This window comes from Lissotriton vulgaris, chromosome 10 (genome assembly GCF_964263255.1).
Source record: "Lissotriton vulgaris chromosome 10, aLisVul1.2, whole genome shotgun sequence".
In the NCBI taxonomy this organism is placed as follows: domain Eukaryota; kingdom Metazoa; phylum Chordata; class Amphibia; order Caudata; family Salamandridae; genus Lissotriton; species Lissotriton vulgaris.
In genome coordinates, this window is record NC_141698.1 from 724,427,901 (window position 1) to 724,452,397 (window position 24,497).

The following is a 24,497-nucleotide window of genomic DNA, read 5'->3' on the forward strand; positions in this document are numbered from 1 at the left end:
TGATCTTCCAGGACTACAGCAGAGACGTGCAAAAGCAGAGGTGCACTTTTGACTCCGTGAAAGCTAATCCAATACATGCTGCTTTTTTCGGCAAAGTTGAAAGTCCTCTTCATGGGCAAATCTCACTTTTTTCAAACACCGGAGGAGGTATGGCAGTGGCTTGAAGAACGCCCCCACCGGGCGACCGGCGGCACCGGCAGGCGAGGAGGCACCTGCTGGTGGGTCTGGTGGCCGGTCCCTGGGCCCACACTGCTTACTCCGACAGCGACAACTGCGAAAGGACCGCACCCTGAAAGCCACCCCATATGTCCCGAGGGGCTCGAGGAGGAGGCGACGCACCGGAGGATCACTGGACTCCAGACTTTCGGTGAGGGCACGTGCGCTCCGCCCATCCGGGCGGCAGCAGGTGGAGGACAAAGTGGACGGGGGTGCCAATGATGAAAGTGGACAGTCTTCATCCGGAGGAGAGGAGGCGCTGGACCCCTCGATGCATCCCCCAGCGGCTGAAATATTGGCAATGGAACAAACAATGCGGACTGACACTGGGGCATCCCAGAAGGAACCTCCAGACTAACTCATGAACAGGGGCCTGCGGGATTGACCGCATCAAAAAACAGTAAGCTGGAGTGTGCGAGCTGGACACTCATTCCCTCTTCTTGCTATTTTCTCCTTTTCTTCTTACTTTGCTGATATCGGTTCTCTCCGAACTCCTCTCCCTTTCATCCCGTCTTGAAGCCAACGTCGATAATCTCTCTGGACTTTGTACTACTGGTATTGGGGCACCCACATGCGTTGGAACTTGTGGTGTAAGTTGGGCAAGGGAGGGCGACAGACCTCTGCCTGCCCTAGAGTCCTCTTCCAGTCACGTTGCAGGGAGGTAATCGTAGGGGAGGTGGGGTGGGAGGCAGGGGGGTTACACCAGTTTTCTGGTTGGGACAGTTTTGGTGTTTGTTTTGCTTTATGTTTGGTTGGCTCACAGACACACTCCGGTAGGCACACTTACCACCCGGCCTGCGAGAATGTTGCACTTGACCACTGACGTGCCATGGCCTCCGTAGATGCCCATAGGACACCTGAGGGTGGGCTGTTGAGGAGTGCCTGCAGGGTACTCACATGGAACGTGAATGTAAATGTAAATGTAAATGTATTGCGATTTATATAGCGCACGTATCACCCGAAGGCATCAAGGCGCTTGCCTTGGGAACCCGTCCTGGTATTCCCCTGTGAGGTAACCCCAGCAGGGTATCCACAAGGTGAAAGCCAGGCATCCCGCCGCAAGGGGCCGTAGTGGAGATTAAGCAAGCTATTGCCCAGAGTCGCAGAGTGTGAACCCGTGAGTCGAGTAGGCACCAGAACGAGAATTATCGAGTCCGTGGAATTTTTGAGCCCAAGACCCCGCCGAGGCGGGGAATTGAACCCTGGTCCAGGACCGATCTCAGCTTCCGGGTCTGCCGCCTCTAACCCCTGAGCCACACTTCTCCATGGACTAGGGGACAAAATCAATAGGGGGCTGGTAACGACGCATATCAAACTATTATACCCTGACGTGGTCTTCCTCCAGGAGACCCACTGGAAGGGAGCGAAATGTGGTTTCCTGGCAAGAGGAGGTTACAAAGTGCTGGCCCATGCAGGATATACGGGGGGTGGCTAGCCCGATAAAAAAATCCCCTCCCTTTACGGTAACCCGAACATGGACGGACCCCCAAGGGACATATGTAGGGGTGACGGGAACGTGTGGGCGACAACGGGTTACGTACTCTCAGTCTATGCTCCCCCAAAACTTCAGGCCAGGACACTGTCTGGGTTGGCGGAAGTCCTACTGCACACGCCTGACAAGTTGTACATCATAGCTGGTGATTTTAATGACGTTATGTCTACCCACATGGACCGGTCAGGGATTAGAGATGGTGTCTCCCCAGCAACGCTGCTGGCAAAGACGTGGATACCCTGGGACTGACAGACGTATGAAGACGGTTACACCCAAACACCAGAAGCTACTTTTTTTATTCAGGGGTACATAAAGTACACTCCAGATTGGACTATGTCTTACTCCCCCGACATGCACTTGGGGCTACTGATGAGGCTGAATATATGGCAAGGGGCATTTCGGATCACTCGCCGCTCTTGGTACGGCTAGGTGGGAGGGCCCGGGCCCAAAGCAGGGATGGAGGTTATCGGCATGGGAATTGCATACTCCTGAGATACTGCAGGGTCTTAGGGCAGACAAAATTATACTTCGCTGAAAACGTGGGGTCAGTACAGTCAGGAGTGACTATATGGGAAGCAGACAAGACCGTGCTCCGAGATAGGACCTAGAGCAGAATATCCTGGTGGAAGTGGAAAGCCCAAGAAGAACTTAGTACCCTGGAAACCCACATTTTAGACCTCGAGAGACGATACCAGATAGATAGGGACCCACAGGTGCTCAGACGACTGACGGATACTCAACACCAGTAGAAGGACTGGTGACGAACGAGGCAAAAGCACAGGCACTAGCAACGCGGCACAGGCCGTATGATGTTGGAGACAAGTCCAGAAAGCCCTTGGCATGGCTGAGCCATAGGGAGCAGGATGCCAGGTGGGTAGAGGGCGTGGTTGAGACAGGGCCTGCTGCAGAGAGAAGACCCCCCAGATAGTCCAGAAGTTTGCTGTCTACTTCCGGGAATTCTATAAGGCCAGGGAACTAGGAAGTCAGGATGAGATTGAGAGCTACCTATCTAACATCCGCACCCCGACTTTAGCAGATGAGGACAAAGAAACACGAGCGGTTGACATTTCATCCACAGAAATCAGAGAGGCAATGGCTAGACTCCGACCGGGTAAGGCCCCGGGACCTAATGCAATCCTGGCGGAATTCTTTAAGAAAGGCACCAACCTGCTGACACCCCACCTCCTGGCAATCTTCAGAGATGCGGCGCAAGAGGTTATCCTCTCGCCTAATCTGAGAATGGCTACGATCGTGCCTATTTATAAGCAAGGCCGCCCCCCCGCCCCCGTGGACTGTGCGTCCTACAGACCAATCTCCCTCCTGAACGTGGAGGCTAAGCTCCTGGCAAGGGTCCTTGCCCTTCGCCGCCGCCGGGTGATCTCAGGCCTGGTGCACCAGGATCAGACGGGATTCCTGCCAGACAGGGCAACTAGACAAAACCTGCGACTGACACATAATTGGCTCCTAGAGGTGCAGCAGAGGGAGGACCCTCATATGTTCCTCCTTCGACGCTGAAAAAGCGTTTTACGCGGTTCATTGGCCATTTTTAGAGGCAGCTGTGGTAAAATTTGATATTGGGCCCAATTTCAGGAAATGGGTGGGACTTCTGTATACGGAGCTCAGGGCCCGGGTTAAAGTGAACGGGATACTGTTCGCAGATTTTCCCATCAGGAGGGAGACCCGGCAGGGGTGCCCCCTGTCCCCACTGCTATTTGCTCTCAAAGTAGAAGTCTTGGCCTGCAAGGTCCGCCAAACAGAGGAAATATGGGGCTTCCACATAACACAGGCTGATCTGCAGGAGGAGAAGATTTCGCTATATGCGGATGATATCCTCCTGTATGTGACCCACCCAGCTGTCACAGTCCCTGCACTCTTTAAACTCCTAGATAGACATGGTTCACTCTCGGGGTACATGATTAACTGGCATAAATCACTTTTGTATAGTCCACGCTCAGAAGAGGACTGGCCCCCGTTGCTGGGAACCCTTAAGGTCACCCACGCAGGGTTTACATATCTGGGAATCAACCAGACTACCGACAAACCTGCTTCTTATCAGAAAAATATCGAGAGAGTGATTGGGGATTTCGCAGATGATGCGGCTAGGTGAAAGACCCTCCCACTCACGATACTAGGCTGGGCGACAATGTTTAAGATGATCACGCTGCCTCGCTTCTTGTACGCCCTACAGAATGAATACTTCCCTCTCCCTAGACAAACATTCAGAACGATAAATGCAGAACTGCGCGCTTTACTCTGGTTTGGGAAACAATCACTGGTTTTCGAGGGTGGGATAACATTGGGATCTCGTCACTGGGAGACCTAGTGGCAAAGGGATAGCTTAACACATATGGGACCCTAAAGACTGAATACGGACTGAGCCCTACGCAATTTCTCAAATATGCGCAGTTGCGGCATGCCTGGAAGGCAGAGGCGATGCTCGCCTCCCCATTTCCAGAATATGCCCCATTAGAGGGAAGCTTGCTGCAAGAACAAGTACCCAATAAGCTAGTGTCCCTGACATATAAGACCCTGAATAATAACACGCCAGATCGGCTGGGGAGGCTGCGAGCAGTCTAGGAACAGGACTTGGGCGAGATGGATGCCTCATCCAATATAAGGTACGGCATAGGGTCTACTACCACAGAGTTCGGCTACATCGAATGGGTAGAGCTAGTGACCCTTGCTGTTTGAGGTGTGGACACCTGCAGGGAACCTTTTATCATATCATCTGGGACTGCCCCGTCATACACACTCTTTGGAAGCAGATATTGGAGGAACTGAGCAGAGTGCTAGAGGTGACACTTGACGTGGACCCCAAATTTGTGTTACTAGGAATATCCACCGAAGTGGATTTGAGCCGGCCACACCTGATCTTTGTGCTGCGGGCACTGGTGGTGGCAAAACGGGACCGGGTGCAAGCGTGGGGAGCGCAATCGCCCCCCCCCCACCCCCCCCCCCCCAGGTGGGAGACTGGAGGAGGGGGATGGATATGTAAGTTTCAAAAAGTTTGGAGCAAATGGAGGAAGTATTCAGGGTTTGATGGGGTCTGGGACCCGGCTGACATATCAAAAATCCCGCTGATCGAGACCCCACTTCTCATTCCTAGGCGGTGGGCCAGGGGACCGGATGCTTTGGGGACCTCGGAGGAGGTGTAGGAGTCTGGTGCAGCTGCGTACTATGGGCGGCAGATGGCTATTTCGGATACACTGTATATGATGTTCGCACTATCGATGGTGGGTGGGGGGATGCCTGGGAGTGTGGAGTATTAACTGTGACTTGCCACCTATGTTTGTGTTGATTTTAAATGCAAATAAAAATGTATTTTTTTTAAAAACATTCTTCAACAGAGAATGGGCGTGGAAGGCACAGTACTCAAATGGTTTGCCTCATTCCCCTCGGACAGATCCCAAATGATCAAGATTGCGAACAATCTCTTGTCTCCACAGGTGGTTGGTCAAGGAGTCTCTCAAGGTTCTATCCTTGCTCCCACTCGGTTTAATCTCCATCTGGAACCATTAGGGAACCTCCTAGGGAAATCTGGAATCCTCTACCATCTCTATGCGGATGACACCCAAAGCGACCTCAAGGTGTCTTCCTCAAGATCTCTCACTACTCAACTCTATTCACAACTGGATGTTAGTTCACCAACCCATTCTCAATCCCTCCAAAACTGAATTCCTCCTCCTATCTAGCTCTCTCCCCGCCTCCTGTTCAATCCTGGATGGATCAGTTGAATTTACTCAACAGTAAACCCATCATTGTCGACTGCGCTAAATCTCTAGGTGTCATACTTGACAAAAGACTCAACCTAATCCCACACATTAACTCCATTGCCAAGAGCGCACGTTATCAGCTGTGCCTTCTATGGGGATTAGTCGGTTCTTCCCAGAGAAAGACCTAAAAACCTTGGTCCAATCGCTAGTTCTCTCTAGACTGGATTATTGTAATTCTCTTCTGACTGGCCTTCCCAAATCTCACCTCTCCCCCTTCAAATCCGTCCTCAATTCAACAGCTCGCTTCTTTCAGGGTCCAAACGCAGTGACCATATCACTCCTATCCTGTCTTCTCTCCGATGGCTTCCCATCGAGGCTAGAGCTATTTACAAAATGGCGTGCATCACCCACAAAGCTTTGCACTTTCCTCCCCTCGCTATCTACCGAACAAACTGAAATTGTCTGGAGGCTCAAGACCTTCTCGGAATGCCAAAAAGTTCCTGCTTGAGCCTCCCTCCTTCAAAAGGGAAAAATTGATGGCTCAATCGTTCTCAGGTAATGCGGTGAGAATCGGGAACTCGCTTCCTCCTTTGCTCCGTGCCATTACCTCCATCCAGATCTTCAAAGCTGACCTCAAATCTTTCCTGTTCCAAAGACACTTTCAGAACTAATTCCTTCCTTCTCAGACCCCGCCAGGAAGTTCTTTAGTCATTGTAAATTGGTTATATTTATTTATATTTTTGTCTGTACATTCTTTGCTTGCTGTGTCTGATATGGTCTTCCTTTTGCCTGCGGTGTTTTGATTCTGTGGCCTGCTATTTTTGTATGTTCCATTTTTTTAACATCTCATGTAACGTAACTGGTTCTATTGTACAGAGCTCTGACACATTTCGGGTAAAGTCTGTGCTTTATAAAAATGCATTAAATAAATAAAGTCATGGGATGGCACTTTAATTTCCCCTGTGGGAATGCAGGTGGGCTTGAAGACGTAATAGTCTATTATGGGGAGCCAACACAACTGCCCACGAAAAGGAAATGCTGAACAAAAGCTGCCAATTTCTAGGCATCCTCTACCTGTGGAAAACACTTTAAGGACAGATACCGTGTGTAAGAGCAATCGAAGGCAGAAATAAAAGTCCACTTGGTATAGGCTCTTAAAAAAAATATTGCTTAGCTTACTTATATGTTACAAAGCCTAGAAAATAAACAGAGGTGATGCAAAACAATAGTAAGCATACTTCAAGGGAATCTAAAATGACCACACTGTAAAGCCTCACTTTACAGTACATTTTCAGCTTCATTCACAAGTAAAGCAACTTTCATACCTGCCCTTGGTTTGCCTCTAAACTCAATTCTCAAAAGCAAAAGACCTAAATGTGCTTTAACCGCACATTTGGCTTTCCCGCCATCTCAATGAAGTGGTTAGGTGGCAATTTATTTTGAGCTACTACGGACTTGAATTTAAATCTTAACGGTTGAAAAAAATGGAAACATTTTATCGGATTGAGAAACAGAACTAGAACATTGAGTTTATTAGGAAACCACGTTGATCTCCTTATCACTTCATATTTGGGAGCCTTTTGACGGTAAACTTCTGAAAAACTCTTAAAACTTTACAAGCTAAGAAAACCTTGACTAGTCTACGAAATTTATGTTGTGAGAAAACATTCTTGCAAATGTACCTTTCATAGTTAAAATCTCCCAAACAAATGTCAATTTTAGAGGGTGGATATCCTCACAGAAAGTGTCAGTAACAAATCGTCTGAAACGGTTTTTTGCACGAATTTGCACCCACAAGTAATACTTACAAGTTCTGTAACCTAGCCAAAGGGTGAAGATTGTAATCTTCACAGAACAGGTAACACCGCATACAAAATTGTATGTGGTTTACACAGAATCGCTTCATGATTTTGATTTGATTAACACTACACAGTGCTATTCTGGTAAATGAAACAAATAGCTGCATTGGAACTACGCCTCGCAAGATTGAAATGAATAAAGATGCATACCCATCAAGAGAAAAACTATTTTGCAGTCTACATTTTATGCAAACAGTGCTCTCCACTTAAAGCCCGTTTAACATACATTATTTTTTCAAGGGAGCATAGTTAGTAGCAAAATTACCGCTGGTGTCTAAAGAATATGTACACAACTATAATAGAAAATGTGGGTATGCGGGTCCTTTAATTCATCGCTATTGCAGCAACTTACTTGCAATAGTACAATGACACTGAATGTATTCCAACCTATCACAGTCATAGATGGACATTACTATTTTTTTTAATTTTAACTTGGATAACACAATTATTCAGAATCAATTTATCCTGAACAAATTAGTAAAAATATCAAGGACAGAAATATTCAAGCACGTTTTAAAAAGTAAGTCTCCTAATATCTGAAGACCCAACTGTAGTGCAGAATGTTGTTAGATCACTCTGGAACTATATTGTGGAACTAGGTGTTCCAGAAATGTTCTGTTACTTTTAAACTGTTCAACATCTCACAATTAGCTTTTACAAACAAGGGAAAAAATAATTACCCTGAAAAGCAGCCTTTTAGCCGCAACACTCAGTTTGGCCCGGTCATCCACCTTCCCTTCATCTGCAAACAAAAAATCAAAATCAAAGGACGCATATGAAATTAAGTTTACAAATTGCATACAATTAATACTTATGGAAGGGAAATTGCTTATGCACAGATTCTGAATAAAAATTGATAAATCCAAATAGCAGTTAATTGCAGTTTAGAGGAGTTTTGATTTCTGGTGGGGGATCTAAGTTTACGGGTCAGTAGGACGCGATCAGCCAGCGGTAGGTACATGCAAGAGCATTAGAATAAAAAGATTAACCAATTCTCCGAACAGAGAATGGGCTTTAAGTTTGACCAATTAGTTGTAGATGAAGGAATATGCTACTTACCAGTATGCATCTATTCTTGGCATAGAGGGCTGCAGAGTGGTACATTATGAATAGATCGCCATCTGGGGTTGGGCTCGGATGATTGCACTTTGTTTTTCTCTTGGAGAGTCTTTTGTAGCTTGGTGACTCCTCCTTTGGTTGGTAGTGCGCATGGGCATCGGCTCCATCCTTAGGTTGTTTTGCCATAGTAGGGTTAGATGGAGTAGTATGATAGAATACAGATAGAAATGCCCATGTAAGTGTATCTAAATAAGATATTGTTGGAACAGGAGTCACCAAGTTACAAAAGACTCTCCAAGAGAAAAACAAAGTGCAATCATCCGAGCCCAACACCAGATGGCGATCTATTCATAATGTACCATCTGCAGCCCATATGCCTCGAACTTTGAATTACTCTCAACCACCCTAGGCATAAAAAATACTGTAGGGCAGGAGTAGCACGAGCGAGAAGTCTAATCACGTCTCGTTTGTGTGGCTTCCCATTGGAACAACTGAGTGCAAAGTTTTCATTAAACATTGAGGTGCAAGGATGACATACTAAATAAAAAGCCAATGCTCAAAAGAGGCAAAGTGAATGGAGCTCTTGAAGTAGATCCTAATTAACCATCGGGCTTCAAAGGAAAGATTGGTCTCCTGCCCAGGGGAATACTGATGCTGTACATTAAACTACTCCACCAGCAAAATACTAGTTTGGAAATGGAGGATGAAAATGGATTCAATAAGCTGCCAAACATTGGCAATACTTCGGGTCTGCAAGGCCTCAGTGCTTCCCGACAATCTTGAAATGTCACAGATGCACTATTGATGGTCTTAACGGACGCCCGGTTTAAAAAAATGCAGGGGCTGCATACCAAGCAACTATAGGATTAATCTGTACCTGTATTAGTCGGGTCAGAGGGCACAGCATTTATAAGCCACAAAAAATGTGCTAATGATTCAAAATAGCATAGGAACACAGTGTTTATCACAAGAACACGCCAGGTGCTCAACACAGCCCTGAAGCTGCATGTCTTTACCCATTTAGAAGTCTCCTGTAGCATAAGAAAAGCTCATTGTAGAGGGAGTGTCACCCAAATAAAATTTACCAGTAATAATTTAAAATGAGGATCAAAAAGAAATAGACCCAAACTGCTGAATAATCCTAGACTGTAAAAAGAAATGCATCTTATGGTGGTCTCAATCATTCACCAGGCTACCAAAATAGTACACATTCAATATAGGTATAAACATATCCACTTCAACAAATCAATTTCCCATGCCTTTCCTGCTACACCTTAAAAACACTGTTGAATCAATCATGTAGTGCCTAACAAACCAAAAAAGATATGAAACAATGTTGTAGGCAAGTTCACCAAGCGGTTTAGGAGTTAACATTTCAGTCTCCGTATTGAGTTTATAAGAACCTCGGAAGCTCAAAGCCCTGCACCTTGATGCAATTCTACGAAGTCTCATTTTACCCCATACACAGATACTCAAAAATAAGGAATTTTGTTGAACTTAGAATATACTGCAACCCTAACCCTAACAGGTCAATTGTTTAAACCCTTTGTTAAGGTAGAAGTTTAACGACTTTCAACAAGTTGCTTTCATGAATTAATCAGGCTACTTGCAAAATGCACTCAAACGAGTTAGTGACAGATTTAGACTAGCATATTTCTGTTGATACTACCAACAATGGTTCCTAATAAACACATACTGGAGGAATGGACACAGGAGACCATAGCTATCCAAGAAAGGAGAGCCAACAAGTGAAGCATTTGCCTATGCAATCACTAAGTCAATCCACTGAAGTGTGGCGTTACAAATCTACACAAGATTAAGTAGCTGTTGAAAAAAAAATACTCTATTTAAATCTACATCTAGCTTAGGGACCAACACAGCCACCACCATGCATTACAAGTGGGTCGTCTCTTAGAGACCAGTTAATTTGCTGTATAAAGAAGATTTAAAAACTCAGACAGATTCAATAACCATAGGTATACTGTGTCCACCCATTCTTAAAATAGATCAGTTTAAAACCAGATATTAAGTTATCACTTAAATCTAGCTCCGAGTAGTGATCTTTACCTTTGCAACAGAATGCGCTAATTTGATCCGAGTAGGCAAAGAGGTAGACAATGTGATAATCAGTGGAAGCAATGACCTGACGTCCAACAGAAACAAAGAAATAATCAAGAGCACCAAGTTTGTGGTTCTACACAATCCTAATACCCCAAAATGTGTCCTGAGGCTATGTGGGTATCTAGTAAAAAAGAGCACACTAAGAACGTGTATTAAACATACCAACTCAGTGGGTTAAATAGGTGAGTTTTTAGTTTTTGTTTTAATAAATGGCAGAAAATGTAGTTCCTACTGGAGTGGGGAGCCTATGTCCAAAGTGGAAGGGACACTCTTCAGAGCGTGACCTATGGATCATGGGAACAGCAAGCAGGTTCTGTGAAGAGGATCACAAGCACCACATGGGACTATAGTTATTCTGTTTATGACTACTATAGATTGGGCCATTACCTTCTCCTTTTGAAGTTCTTCAATATCTTTTTATTAAAAAATACGAACAAGCATTTTAAGTAGTGTCTTTACCTTGCCACTTTGTTTCAGGTGTCATGTTTTCACTTTTCATTTTGAGCCAAGCCTCCCAAGACTCACTGCTATTACTCTTTCCAGTACTGAGGTCTGTATCATAATGAATGCGGGCAACTCTACACAAGTGGGGAGAGGGTCCTTTGCTCCCCTCTGCCCCTACTGCGACCCCTCCAAAAAACTGTGCAGCTTCTTGTGGTTGCCTATTTAAGAGCAATAACCTTTCTCAAAGTCCATGTGGCATTGTAGAGGGACTAACCTGGTACTATGACCTGCATTGTAAAGAGACTAATGTGGTACTACGATCTGCTCGGTTTGCCATTTGTTGGCTTTTTGTCAGAAAAGGAAGGGCTGATATCAAGAACAAAAAGCTTTGTTCTGATCATAATTTATGAAGTTGAACATTTCCAGTGGTGTCCCTATTAGAAGATGCAACATTTCAAGTGACGGCTGGTCCTCCAGTATCGCACTGAGGGAGTTCGATATATAACTGGATGTTTTGGTCTTTTTGTGAATATTGTCTCATATCAAAAAAAAAGTTTGTCTCCTAAGTTATAGGCATAAATTGCAAATGTAATACCCATATCTGTGGCCAGAGCATAGTTTTGCTTTGAATTTTCATGGACCTCCGTCTTCACTAAGATCTGTTATAATTTTCACCCTAGTGGGATAGAAAAATAATTTTTTGAAGTTATGTTGGCTGTTTTGATCAGTATTGAATTTGGACAAAGGACAGGGTCTTCAGTTTTTCACCTCAGATGTCTTATTATAGCTCATAATTTCACTTATCGGTTTAGTTCCCAAGGGCTTTGTCCAGGTCTGCTGCTGATTTCCATCTAGCTCCATTTTCTTTAGTCTTCTGGCGCCTCTTTAGTAAATTGGTCTCTTGGAGAATGGCACTTTTTTCCTAAGTAGTTTGATACTTTGGCCTGGACCATCTGTCGGCATATTGTACAGTTGGTTCAATTATACATGTCCTGCAGTATTGTAAAACCGTATTGGGTACTTTTCCTTTCCACTTTTGAATTGTGTTTCTTTTGTTTCAGTCTGCTCTATTCAAACCAGTCACGGCTAATCAGGACCGTTCTACATAATCTCAAACTCTCCACATGTAATCTCTGTGCCTACTCACAAAGGTCAATTTGTTTACCCGATCCCTGTTAATAACCACATATTATTAGTTAGGACAGTTCTAAGAATAATTTACCATTCTTTTGCTTTTTTGTAAATCCTTTATGGCTAATCATTGAATAGTCCTAAAACAGTCTCTCTCAATTGCTTCTCTTCTGATGGTATCAATACCCCAAAGATATCAGGACTTAGGATAGTTCCAAGGATAACTCAATTTCACAAAAGTGTTGCCATTCTTTTGGAAATACCTTATAATCAATCATTCAATTGTCCTGAGGCAGTCTCTCGGTAGGCTCCTTTGCTTGCCCCCACTAGGCGGAATTGTAATTTGTCAATACCGGTATCAAACTCCCTCAGGGTGAGCTTAAAGCCTTTAGAGCTCAGGGGCCACCTTTGTTCTCAGGATTGACCCCATTGCCATAGACTGTGCCAGAGACAAACGTTCCCCTAGGCAGGCCAGTATGCACCCAAGTGTATTGTGAAATTGTGCCCTGTAGGCACTGTGCATGCTCAGATACTAGCCTTCTGGTTTACAGGCAGGTGATGGCCGACTGGCGGATTTCTAGTTTCCTGAGATGGCCCTTATGTGTTCTTGCCATGAACATTTCTATGTAATTGCTTTTCTTTGAGGGGTGTTTGTTCCAAGAGGAACGGTGATACAACTGATCTAGTAGAGAAAAAACCTTTACAATCTCACTTTGAAGGGGAATCCACTGCCCTAGACTTTCATCTTTTCATCTTTAAAGGAAGCTTTGTCACCTGTATCAGTTTTAGCATTTCATCTTTTGAGGATAGGCTGTCAATTGGAAATAACTTATACTACTGGCCTGCAATGCATCAAAGACATCTCTCCATTTTCTCCATCGAAGATACGGATTTGTACCAGTGAAAATCACCTAGCCTGAAGGAGAAGTGGAATGTTCACACACCAAAGTGCTTCATTAGATTACAGGCAGAAACTGGTAACTTGCACAGCAGCCACCAAACAAAAACAAGAAAAACAGACAGGTACATTAGTGCTGTGCTAGAAAGCCACTTGAAAGCCCTAGCTGTTCCCTCAATGCTGCAAGTATGAAGGAGGGAGAAGGTGCGGGTCTAAAAAGGTGAATTCGTTTATAGCCACAGAAGGAATAGTAGGATGAAAGATTACCACCTGATGGTCCATCCAGGGTAAGTAAAGAGAGGATCGGGCAGATTTACAAGAAAGTGAAGCATCCGTAGAGAAGTGTCACTTTCCATGCGCCACCCTGAGAAACCCTTGCACCACCATGTATGAACATCTTTACAGTACAGCACACCATGGCGCAAGGATTTAGAGATGCGTCAGAAATTCTGACACATCTGTTAACCCAAAAGTCACGCATTGCTGGAGTCGTGTCGCAAGCACGACAACTGCCAATGTATGGGGAGGCCTATCCTCCTTGTGCTGAGTCACTAGTTACGCCTGCTCCAAGCAGGCGTAAGGTTTTGATGCAGTGGCGTCCTACAAGTGACACAGGGAAATCTTGCAGATTTCACTGCATCACTTCTACGAGTTTTTTTTTAATTGGGATTCCCCCACCCTGCATACATTATACCTCACACAGGTATAATGTGATGCAGGGCTTTACAAAGTGACGCATTTCCCTAGATGTGGCCCATTTACAACAGGACGCATTTTTACGCTGCTGGAGTTACAAAAAGTGATGCAACGGCGGTGCAAAAATGATGCAAGGGGCTTGTAAATCTGCCCGATGTATCCTATGCTGAAAATTAAAAAAACAAACAGAAAAGGAAATGTCATGCCAGATGGGCAGAGTAAGGGACTAAGTCCAAGAGTGGAGCAAAGCAATACGTTACATTCAATGGATGACTTAACCAACTATAAGTGATAGGAGAGGGAGTTGGAAGAATTTTACAGAACATGTAATAGCCCAAAAGAACCTTGGTATATCATAGGAGAAAGTCCAAGTGTCAAAATATTAAAGCTGTGCTGTCACACAGGTGTGGAATACAATGGAAATGGTGACTTTTACAGCAGCAGGGAATGGCTGCTCTTACATCTTGCCCAGAAGCCTTGTGTAACTAAGTGCCAGTGATAAAATTCAAGACAACAACAAGGTGCAAGCATTCAAGCCAACACCAGATGGCGATCTATGCAAAAGTGTACTATCTGGATAAAGGGCATTCTATGATTCTGGTGCTGTTGGACCTGTCCGCGGCATTCAACACGATCTCCCATGATATTATGCTCAGACGTTTGGAAGAGGTGGGGCTTGGGGGCTCGGCCCTGTCATGGATGATAAGCTTTTTATCTGGCCGCACGCAGAGTGTTAATATTGGCTCGTTTCATTCTGCACCTCTGGAGCGGACCAAGGGGGTTCCTCAGGACTCTTGCCTGAGCCCTACTCTTTTTAACATTTATGTTGCCCCCCTTGCCAGTCTCATGAGGTCATACGGGTTTATTCCTGTGTCATATGCTGACGACACGAAGCTCCTCTTTCCATTCAGCACGTTAACCATGGCGGTTCAACAGGCCTTCTCTGATGGAATGCGGGCCGCATCACAGTGGATGGTTACCAACTTCTTGCAGTGTAATGTGGGAAAAACAGAGGTGATGCTTTTTGGTGAGTCCCCACTGCTATGGACGCCGGATTGGTGGCCATCAGATCTGGGCCCAACCATGTTCCAAAGCAGGTGGTGAAGAACTTGGGTATTCGATTAGATCAAGACCTAACTTCAAAAGAGCAAGTAATCCAGACAGCTGGCTCTTGTTTTCATGTGATTGGATTACTCCGAAGAGTGTTCCCGCTACTTCCCGACTCAACTCGAAAAACATTAGTCCAGGCTTTAGTGCTTAGTCGCCTGGACTACTGTAACGGGCTACTGATTACAGCTAATGACACCTTACTTAGCAGACTTCAAGTAGTCCAAATACAGCAGCAAGGCTAGTCCAGAATGTACCTCCCAGATCATCATCACGCCCTCTTCTGGAAAAGCTCCATTGGCTGCCTATTCACCAACGGATTAAATTTAAAACATGCTGTGTCATTCATAAAGCTCTGCATAATATGGGCCCCCCTTATCTGGCGAAGAAGTTTAACCCCTATATTCAATGACCGTGCTCTCCACTCCAGTAATAAATCTCTTCTCCAAGTCCCCTCCTTTAGGAGGGCAAGAATGGGAGGAAAGGCTCTTGCTTACCTTGGCCCTCGCCTCTGGAACGAACTTCCCATTACCCTCAGGTTATGTGAAGAACACATATTCAGAAAATTGTTAAAAACCTTTTTGTTTCAAACTCCGCGAGTATCCTAAGACCATCAACCCTCCATAACTGTCAGTTCCAGCCCAGGGATACTCCTTCGGGAGTCGATTCCAGCGCTATATAAACACATAAATAAATAAATCTGCAGCTCATATGCCTCAAACTCAATGTTTGTGTGAAACCACATAGCTCTACTGTAAGGCAAGACATTTAAGAGACAGCAAGGGGGTCCAAGACCATAGGACTGGCTGGCAAGCAGAGTTTCATGAAAGGGAAAGAAAAGAGCCAGTGGGGGGGTCTTGTCTCTCTAGAGTGTGTAGACCAGAGTAGTATCTATGCACACCAGAGGATTACTTAAGGATTAAGAAGAGTGGAGTAAAATCTGAATATAATTTTGGGCACATTACCAAAATAATTCACAAGATGGCAGCAGGTTTGCTGTGGGTGTTGGAATGCATCCTAATAATGAACTACACTTAAACCCAACCAGGGGCACCATTTGCATTTTATAACCCAAAGCAGTTCTTGCTATCACAGCCCAGGTGTAAAGCCTTTACCTCTGGTCCAGGCCAGCAGTCTCCCCAGCAGCTCTGCCTCACCGCCGGACTGCCCCGGTTCAGAGCCCTTCCTGGAGCAGTTTTCACGCCAGCAGCTCGACCTGGCATTACAGGTGTCTCCTCACTTGCCGGCTGTTCTGTGGCCGCTCTCGCCGATACCTCTGTTAAAATACCTAATTTTGTTTAACTTACTTAATTCTGTGGGTTCACTGTATTTTGCTCTCTTGTTGTTTCCTCTGCAGTGCTGATCTATTTCCAGCTTCTGCTGCCTATCCCCCCCTACACAGCCCCTGCTACTGTCTCCAGAGCTCTGGTCCCACCCCCCTCCCCTACTTTATGGCGACCGCTGCGGGGAGCGCGTGTGAAGCCTTGACCTCTGGTGCCAGCCAGCACTCTCCCCAGCTGCTCTGCAGGACCGCCCCGGTTCAGAGCCCCTCCTGGAGCAGTGTTCGCAACGGCAGCACAACCCAGCATTACAGGTGTCTCCACACTTGCTGGATGTTCCATTCTGGGGGCGTTCTCGCCGATACCCATTTGTTAAAATACCTAATTTTGTTTAACTTACTTAATTGTGGGTTCACTATATTTTGTTCTCTTGTTACCTCTGCTGTGCTGATCTTTTTCCTGCCCCTGCGGCCCCTTCCCCCGGACACAGCCCCGCTCCCGCCTCCCGAGCTCTGGTCCCGCCCCCTCCTCTACTTTATGGAGACCGCTGTGCGGCCGCGTGTTAAAAGCAAAACGACAATCATGAACATTACCTGTGCCATCTTGTCTGGTGGAAGTACCTACGTGCACATAAGCTGCAGTCATTCTGACCGACCGCAGCCATTTTGTATTCTTTTGGTCACCTTTGTTTTACCCTGCCCTTACTAGCATCTCTCTGACCCTCTGACTGACTTGGTATGTGTGCTAGGGGCTATGAACTCTATTGCCACAACAAACCTCAGCACCACTTGCTGCCATAAAACTCGTTCTTCCTCTCATCTCGGTTTACAGGAAAGCCCTTGGCCATTCTATCCCTCCCTGCACCTGGTCACACAAACATTGTTTATTGCACTGCCAACAGCAAGACTTGTTTTCACCAACAATGGGACCGGTTTATCAACAGAACGGACTCTTAGATCTGGCCGGTCTGACATGTTTTAGACCCTGAAGCAAGGTCCAGGTGCAAGATAAGATTGTCTGTTTGACCTGGGTGGGAGGAGAAGTACTGTTGGGCTTGTGTGACAACCTGCCGGTGCGGGGACTCCAAGCTTGTGTAACCATGTTGATGAAACAAATGCATTGTGTCAAACCTGTATAAAAGGAAGAGCCAAAGGAGTTATCGGCAGAACAACTCCCTCAGACATCCCGGGGTCTGCAGTGGATGTGGTCTCGTGAGAAATAAATAATTTTCTGGTCTTCCAGTTTCCAGCACTTGCCTCATTATTTTGGTAACGGACCTAAGGTGAATTAGAGGTGAACCCTGCACCGCGCAGTATTGGGGGTCTTAGAAGACCCGCTGCCTTTCACATGCGCAGCAGGCGTGCCGCTGTTGCGTAGCGGGCGCGCACTGGCAAGCCTTCTGCGCCAGTCTGCATCCAGACCAGTGCCAGTAACCCTGGTTCGCCCAGGCCCCATCGCTACGATTCCACCACCCTCCACTCACTCAATCTCAGAAGACACCGTCTGCGGAAGATCCTCGCCGAACACCACCCACAGACCGTTCTCGCACAGACCCTGCCACAGATCCTTCACCCTCAAAAAAGCCCCCACAACTGCTGAAGGCCCCCCGGATGCACCCACCGCCGAAACCAGTGACAGCCATCCTCCTCAACGTGCGCTTCCTGCACCGACACGCTGTAGATATCTGGGACCCAATAGACACCCTCTTGCCAGACGTCGCCTTCTTCACGGAAATCTGGACCAACGCCACCTTCGGCCCAACATCACCACTGCCAACCCAACGGCTACAAGATCCAGAGAAAGGACCGCCCGCAACGCGCAGGAGGACTCGCCATTGCGCACAAGACCCACCTCCGGCTCTCCACATCCAGCACCAATGACCCCCATTCCAACACAGAACACCTCCAGATCCAGACCAACCCCAGGACCACACTACGCGGCACCCACATCTACAGACCGGCAGGACCTTGCACCCAGGCTGCATCCACCATCGCCGACCTTGCTGCTACCCATGCCATCACCTCCACGGACCACATTCTACTCTGGGACCTGAATTTCCAAATCGACAACTGCAACAAATCCGACTCCACCACTCTCCTCAACAACCTCGCCAACCTTAGACTGAAGCAGCTGGTCAACACGCCCACTCAGAGCTGGACACACACTCGACCCAAGCTTCATGGGAAGGGCCAACATCCGCTTCAGCCGCACCACCCAGCCCCTCTCGACGGACCTCCACTGCGTCCATTTCACCTTCAACACCACAACCGCTCCAAAGCCCGCCCCGCGCCCCCCGCGAACGAACTGCAGCAAGGTCACAGAGGACCACCTCAACACCACCCTCCTCCAACACCCCCCCCCCCCCCACCCAGTGCCACAGCCAACACCAACTCCGCAACCATTGAATTTAACCACTGGGTCTCCCGCTGCACGAGAAGCTCTCAACCCTCCATCACCCCGCCAAACAATGCCATCTAAAGGCCGCCTGATTCACCACAGTACCGCAAGAAACCATTTGCGCCTGCAGATGCCTAGGGAAAACCTGGCGAAACCAGAACACCACGGAAACAGGGGACAACCACAGGAGCGCCCTGAAGGAATACTACCAGGGCATAAGAGACACCAAAGGGACCTTAAGAAGAGACAAAGTCCAGACCAACGCAACCAATGCCAAGGTACTGTTCAACGTCATACAGAAGTTCACAACCCCCCCCCCCCAGCAAGGCCACAGACATCACACACCTTCCCAGGAACTCTGCAACAAGCTCAACTCCTACTTCCACCTGAAGATTAAGGTACTCTACAACAAGTTTAGCGAACATATGCTGCCCCCCCACCCCCCATCTCTGCAGACAAGCATACCATCACGACATGGAAGGCCGCCAGCATCGAACACATCATCGCAACCATGAAGACCCACGCAGGAGCCCCAACGGACACCTGCCCACCTCGCATTCCACAGGGCCCCCACCACCATCACACCCGAACTAGGACGGACCATCAACGCCTCCATGTCCGGTATCTTCCCAGACAACTGGAAACGGGCGGAGGTTAAACCCCTCTTCAAGAAACCAACGGCCAACCCAACAGACCTCAAAAACTACCGGCCCATTTCTCTCCTCCCTTTTGCGGCCAAAGTCACTGAGAGACTCGTAAACTCCCAGCTGACCGCCTTCATCGAAGAAAACTCCATCCTAGACTCCTCCCAGTCCAGATTCCGCAGCACAGAGACTGCCCTCCTTGCCACCACAGACTACATCCGCATGCTACTCTACCAGGGACACACTGCGGCCCTCATCCTTCTAGACCTCTCCGCAGCCTTCGACACAGTCTTACATCGCACGCTCACAACCAGACCTCACGGCGCGGGGATACAAGGAGCCGCCCTCGACTGGATCCAATCCTTTCTCTCCGGCAGAACCCAGAGGTTCAGACTCCCTCCCTTTCTCTCCGAACCCACCGATATCAACTACGGAGTATCCCAAGGATCCTCGCTCAGCCTCACGCTCCTCAATGTCTACATGGCCCTCCTTGCCGCCATCATCAGACATCATAAGCTCAGCATTGTATCTTATGCCAATGACACCCAGCTCATCCTCTCACTTATAAAAAACCCTAAGACACCAGACACTGCTTCCAGGAAGGAAGGAAGAACGTGGGAGCCTGGATGAAAGACAGCTATTTGAAGCTCAACATCCTCGGACCAAGCACCTCACCTGGGGCAACACCTGGTGGCCCTCCGCCCTCAGAAACCCACCCACCTCTACAGAGCACGCAAAAAACCTCTGCATTATCCTCTACTCCTCCCCCTCTATGAACCGCCAGATCAACGCAGTCGCCTCCACTCGTTTCAGCTGCCTGCCCATCCTCTTCAAGAACTTCAAATGGATCCCCCCCCCCCCCCCCCCGACTGCCCCCGTCACCCCTAAGCTCATAACCAGCAGTCTTGACTATGGCAACGCTCTACACGCCGGAATCAACCGAACTCTTCTACACAAACTCAAAACCATCCAGAACGCCGCAGCCAGACTCGTACTCTGGACACCACGTCACCAACAGATGACAACACCTATGAGGCCTCCACTGGCCCCCCGTCGAGAAGAGTGTAGCCTTCAAACTCCTCACCCACGCCTACAAATCCCTCAACATCGGACCCAAATAGCTCAACAAGAGAGTATCTTTCCACGTACTCAAAAGGAACCTCCGCTCCGCCTACCTCACCCTGGCAGAGGTCCCCCGCATCCGCAGAACAGGCGGGAGAGCCTTCTCCTACATTGCAGCCAGGACTGGAACGAGCTACCGGTGAACATCAGACGCTCCCCGACCCTCCGCATGCCCAGGAAGGACCTCAAGACCTGGCTTTTCGACCGATCCGGAGTGCCCCCCCCCCATTCCCCTAGCAGCTTGAGACCCTCAAGGATGAATAGTGCGCTTTACAAACCCCTGATTGATTGAACAAGTCCAGGTCAATAAGTAAAAAGAAGGAAAAAGTGTTAGATCCATTTATTCAAGGCTGAGCTAAGCCGCTAAGGGAAGATCTTGGAAGCAGGGGCTCAAGAGCAAACCTATGAAATTCACTGCCTGGTTGCTTAAAAGAGACATTTACGTCACTGCAATCTGTCTGTTTTGAAGATGGCTAAAAGAGTATGTAGGCAAGACTTTACACAAATTCTCTTTCAACCAAACATAAGTAACTCTATATGATTACCAAAATTCCAAGTGAGTCAGTGTCAACTTCTCGCCAACCACATTTTAGGTTGCAGAAACGTAACTGTCCTAGTTTTCCATACTTAATGAGTCCAATCAATTAGTTGCTCGACGATCAGCATTTACTCAAATGCAGTAATGACCAAAAACAAAAAACAGAAAAGTAGCAACAATAAACAGAACATATGCTCGGATGATGAAATCCTTTTTTAATGTATTTATTGTTGGTCAAAAGCAGGTTGTGGGGGTTGCTGACTGGGTGGTACATGGTGCTGATACTCAGGGCTGTGAAATTCTTATAGCCGAAGCCAAGGTAATGTTTGGCGTAAAGACAACCTGCCTGCATGTTTCTTGGTCAGCTGGACAAGCAGGTTCCACCCACTGCAGCATAACCTCTTTAGGCACCAACTTGGAGAACAGTATGGTTGTGGGAAAGGGGACAAAATAAAAATCCATATGAATAAAATGGCGCGAATGGTATACATTATTCATTAACGTAAAGCCTTTACAGTTAAAATGAGTACTCCAAGAAATACAGTGAGCGATATATGGTCAGCTAACATTAGTAGCAGTAGTTAAAATCTAAAATGTGTACAAGTATGCAAAATGTAACTATTTGTGACCATTTACAATGGTCTTAGAATACGCTTATTGGATGCAAGCACATGCAGAATAACGGATACATTATTATTTTATTTTGAAAGCAAACAAGGAGTCCAAAAATATTTATAACTTGAATTAGAATGGGTAAAAGCTGCAACAGTTTGCTAAATTATCCTTCATTTACTTTCAAAGTAAAAGATTTGAAAAATATTTGCAACTTAGGGGTGGGAGAAGAAGGTAGTTGGAGACTTCTTCTAAACTATAGTGGCCTTTTAAGGACAACTTGAAACAATGGTTCTATATCATCATTTACAATGGTATTAGGAGTCCGATATGGCAGTAAAATAGCTAGGTATTCAACTGATTTATGAAGAATGCACTTTAGACAATCAATTCAAAACTAATAATGTATTTTACAGTTCAGGTGCTGGTCTTTAAGATACCAATGTTGAATGTTTTAATGATATATAGTGGACCTTCTATCCTTTTGGCTAATGGGAAATTAGGATCAGCTAGTGGTAAAATATTTTGAATATGAAATGTGCCTGTTGAATGTATTTCTTGGAGATTTTATCTTAAAAATAAAAAACGTAAACCATCCTGTAGTTAACCTTGTTTTGCTGCATGCCAATACTTCAATACAAATGAATGAGTGTAAAACCAATATGAGTCCCAAGATTTTAAGTCACAAAACTGTCCCCGCACATTTATGAACTGGTGCGGTTTAAAACATTCTGGACTTCACAAAGTTGGCATAAGTAGGACTGGAACATACTACACCTTCAAGTTCTTAGGTCTACTCCTAGCACACGTTTGTAAATTCCCTTTTCGAATGAGCATATGTATATATGGTCTGGTGGAAGTCTGTCAAACAAGAGCAAATTCACTTGGTAAGGCTTTTAGCTCTTTCTCCGGGAAGAAAATATTCCCTCCCATAGAGAAACTTCCTTCCCACCATGGAAAAAGATTTACTTATTCCCATGTCAGCAGTACATTATGAGAAGGGGGATGGAGAGAAGTTGTGAAGAAACAAACAGGTCGGTTTTTTAATGTGCACAAACTCACAAGCCGTTCCAGAGTGAAAAACCAACTTATAAGTATAAGCCAAACTAACATTAATTTACAGTAGTGCCCTAATTCACCCCACTATAGCAAGTGAATAAAACTATTACCAATAAGCACAAATGTGAAGACTATTTAATCACTTAAATGATTCAGTGGAAAGCAACGTTTTTGTTGATCAAAGTTTAAGGCACAACAAAAAGTTACACAAATCCAATATTAGACCATACAATACTGATCACTAATTTTAAGCGTTTGACGGTAGAAGTATTTTTAAAAACATAACTTCAGAAGCGCCGATTACAACACATTCAAATCAAAACAATCCTATGTATACACAGAAAAACAGTAAAATAATGCCATCAGGCAATAAAAAGGATTATCAGGAGTATCATTACCCTCACAATCTTATGGTCTACATTGATTAATTATTTACATAAACAGGATTATAGTTAAGCATAGATTGCAGAATAAGAGTCCACGTTTCAATTTCTGTCATTTTTATTGTTCAGCTTTAAAAATCTCTCAATAATATACAGCATTATCACCCCCACCAAATAAAAGCAATTTGACCACATTTAAGTCTCCAACTAGGCATGGCATTGTGGTTATGGTCAAACTTGGAAGCATAGATCGCCCATAACATTTTGGTTGACAAGACAGAGTTCTATCTAGTTGTAAAATGTAAACTGCAAGTCACTGCTATATATCATAGTATCTGATCAGAATGATGGGAAAAGTGGAACTCTGGCACACTGAGATGTAGTGATCTGCCGAAGAATTAACTGTGTGGTCTGGTATAGCACATCAGACCTTGGGCAATCTCCTTGATCCTCAACCTAGGCACCAGGTCACAAGAAAATCTGAGATTTAGACTGACAATTTGTGAAATTAAGCAATTGCTTAAAAGTAAATTTGCCAGCAAAATTCACAAGACACTTCAGCAGAAACTAAAGAAAGCACAATGATGTATCCTAAACTCTGCTACATTCAGACGTCCTGTAAAATGAAAATGTTGGTTTAGTTAAAGCCCTACCGCCATCAGAAAGCTGGCCAAAAGACCCCTTTCATAAACCATGCTTCTGCAACTACAGAATCTGGGAATATTTAAAGGTTTGAGACAAAGTCCAAATATGTCTAATGTATCCATTAGCATAACAGCAGTAAGACGTAGGACCAGAGCCTTCCTAGAAAACACCCATCACCCAGTCTGAACCCTGGCACAATCAGAGAGGCTATTACTAAAGCTCTGAAATATGGAGAATGATGGCGTAGTTTGGAACTGGACTGCACAATGCTAAAGTCCCAAGTGGATTTGCAAGATTGTATTATTTTTTATTTTTCTTATAGGCAAGAAGATTTCTGAAGCATCTATTCTCTTTGGCAAGTAGATATTTTACAAAATTCCACAACTTTTTAGTACGCACAGTCACCAGCTATCTTTCCATTCCATACAGATTTTAAGACACCACACTTAATTCAAGATGGCAATCTCTGGAGACAAAAGAAAACCAAGTATACAAAATATACCTGGCTTTTCACAATTGTTCAGATTGCCAGATTTCTTTGCTCGATTTTTCATAATTGATTTTTTAAAACTTATAAGATATTTAAGGGCTTCATATCGGAATGGCTATTAAGGAGTTTGGTAGCCAATATAAGAGGTTGAATTTGCACTCAACATATGAGTGGAGGCCAAGGGAATTTTTCCTCTTTAGTTGTAATATTTTAGAAGCAAGAACATTTTCTACATCTGTCATACTGGAACACATGCAATGTCACATTTTCAAAATATACTCAAATCAATTTTTAAGGAGTAAAAACGCATTCACAGACCGTCTGTCTAAAAAGGGGTTTGAGGTGCAACAGAGGGAAGAGACACTTGCCTTCAACAGGTGGCACTTCTGGACTCACAGAAGACCTAATGGAATGTCAACAAATGAAATGAAAACACAAATTAGACAACAACTAAAAGAAATAAAGTCAGGTTTAAATATCTGTTTTTGTCTGATAAAGGACAGTGGGAAATAAAAATAAAATAATGCTCAACATTTGATGGTCATTTTAACAACGTTCATCAGGGACTTCAACTGTCACAAGATGAATGAA

The 24,497-nt window shown here is 45.5% G+C and overlaps 1 protein-coding gene across 28 annotated transcripts in view; it reads right to left on the reverse strand.

The window, feature by feature from the left end:
* The window catches only part of SVIL (supervillin), an 807,080-nt gene that overhangs the window by 361,737 nt on the left and 420,846 nt on the right, over positions 1 to 24,497 (reverse strand). For all 28 annotated transcript variants that reach the window (XM_086941586.1, XM_086941584.1, XM_086941578.1 and 25 more), the window contains 2 exons: positions 24,275 to 24,309; positions 7,961 to 8,022 (listed from right to left, as the gene is read on the reverse strand). In XM_086941586.1, the coding sequence (XP_086797712.1) occupies positions 7,961 to 8,022; positions 24,275 to 24,309 (97 nt within the window). The remainder of the gene's footprint in view (positions 1 to 7,960; positions 8,023 to 24,274; positions 24,310 to 24,497) is intronic.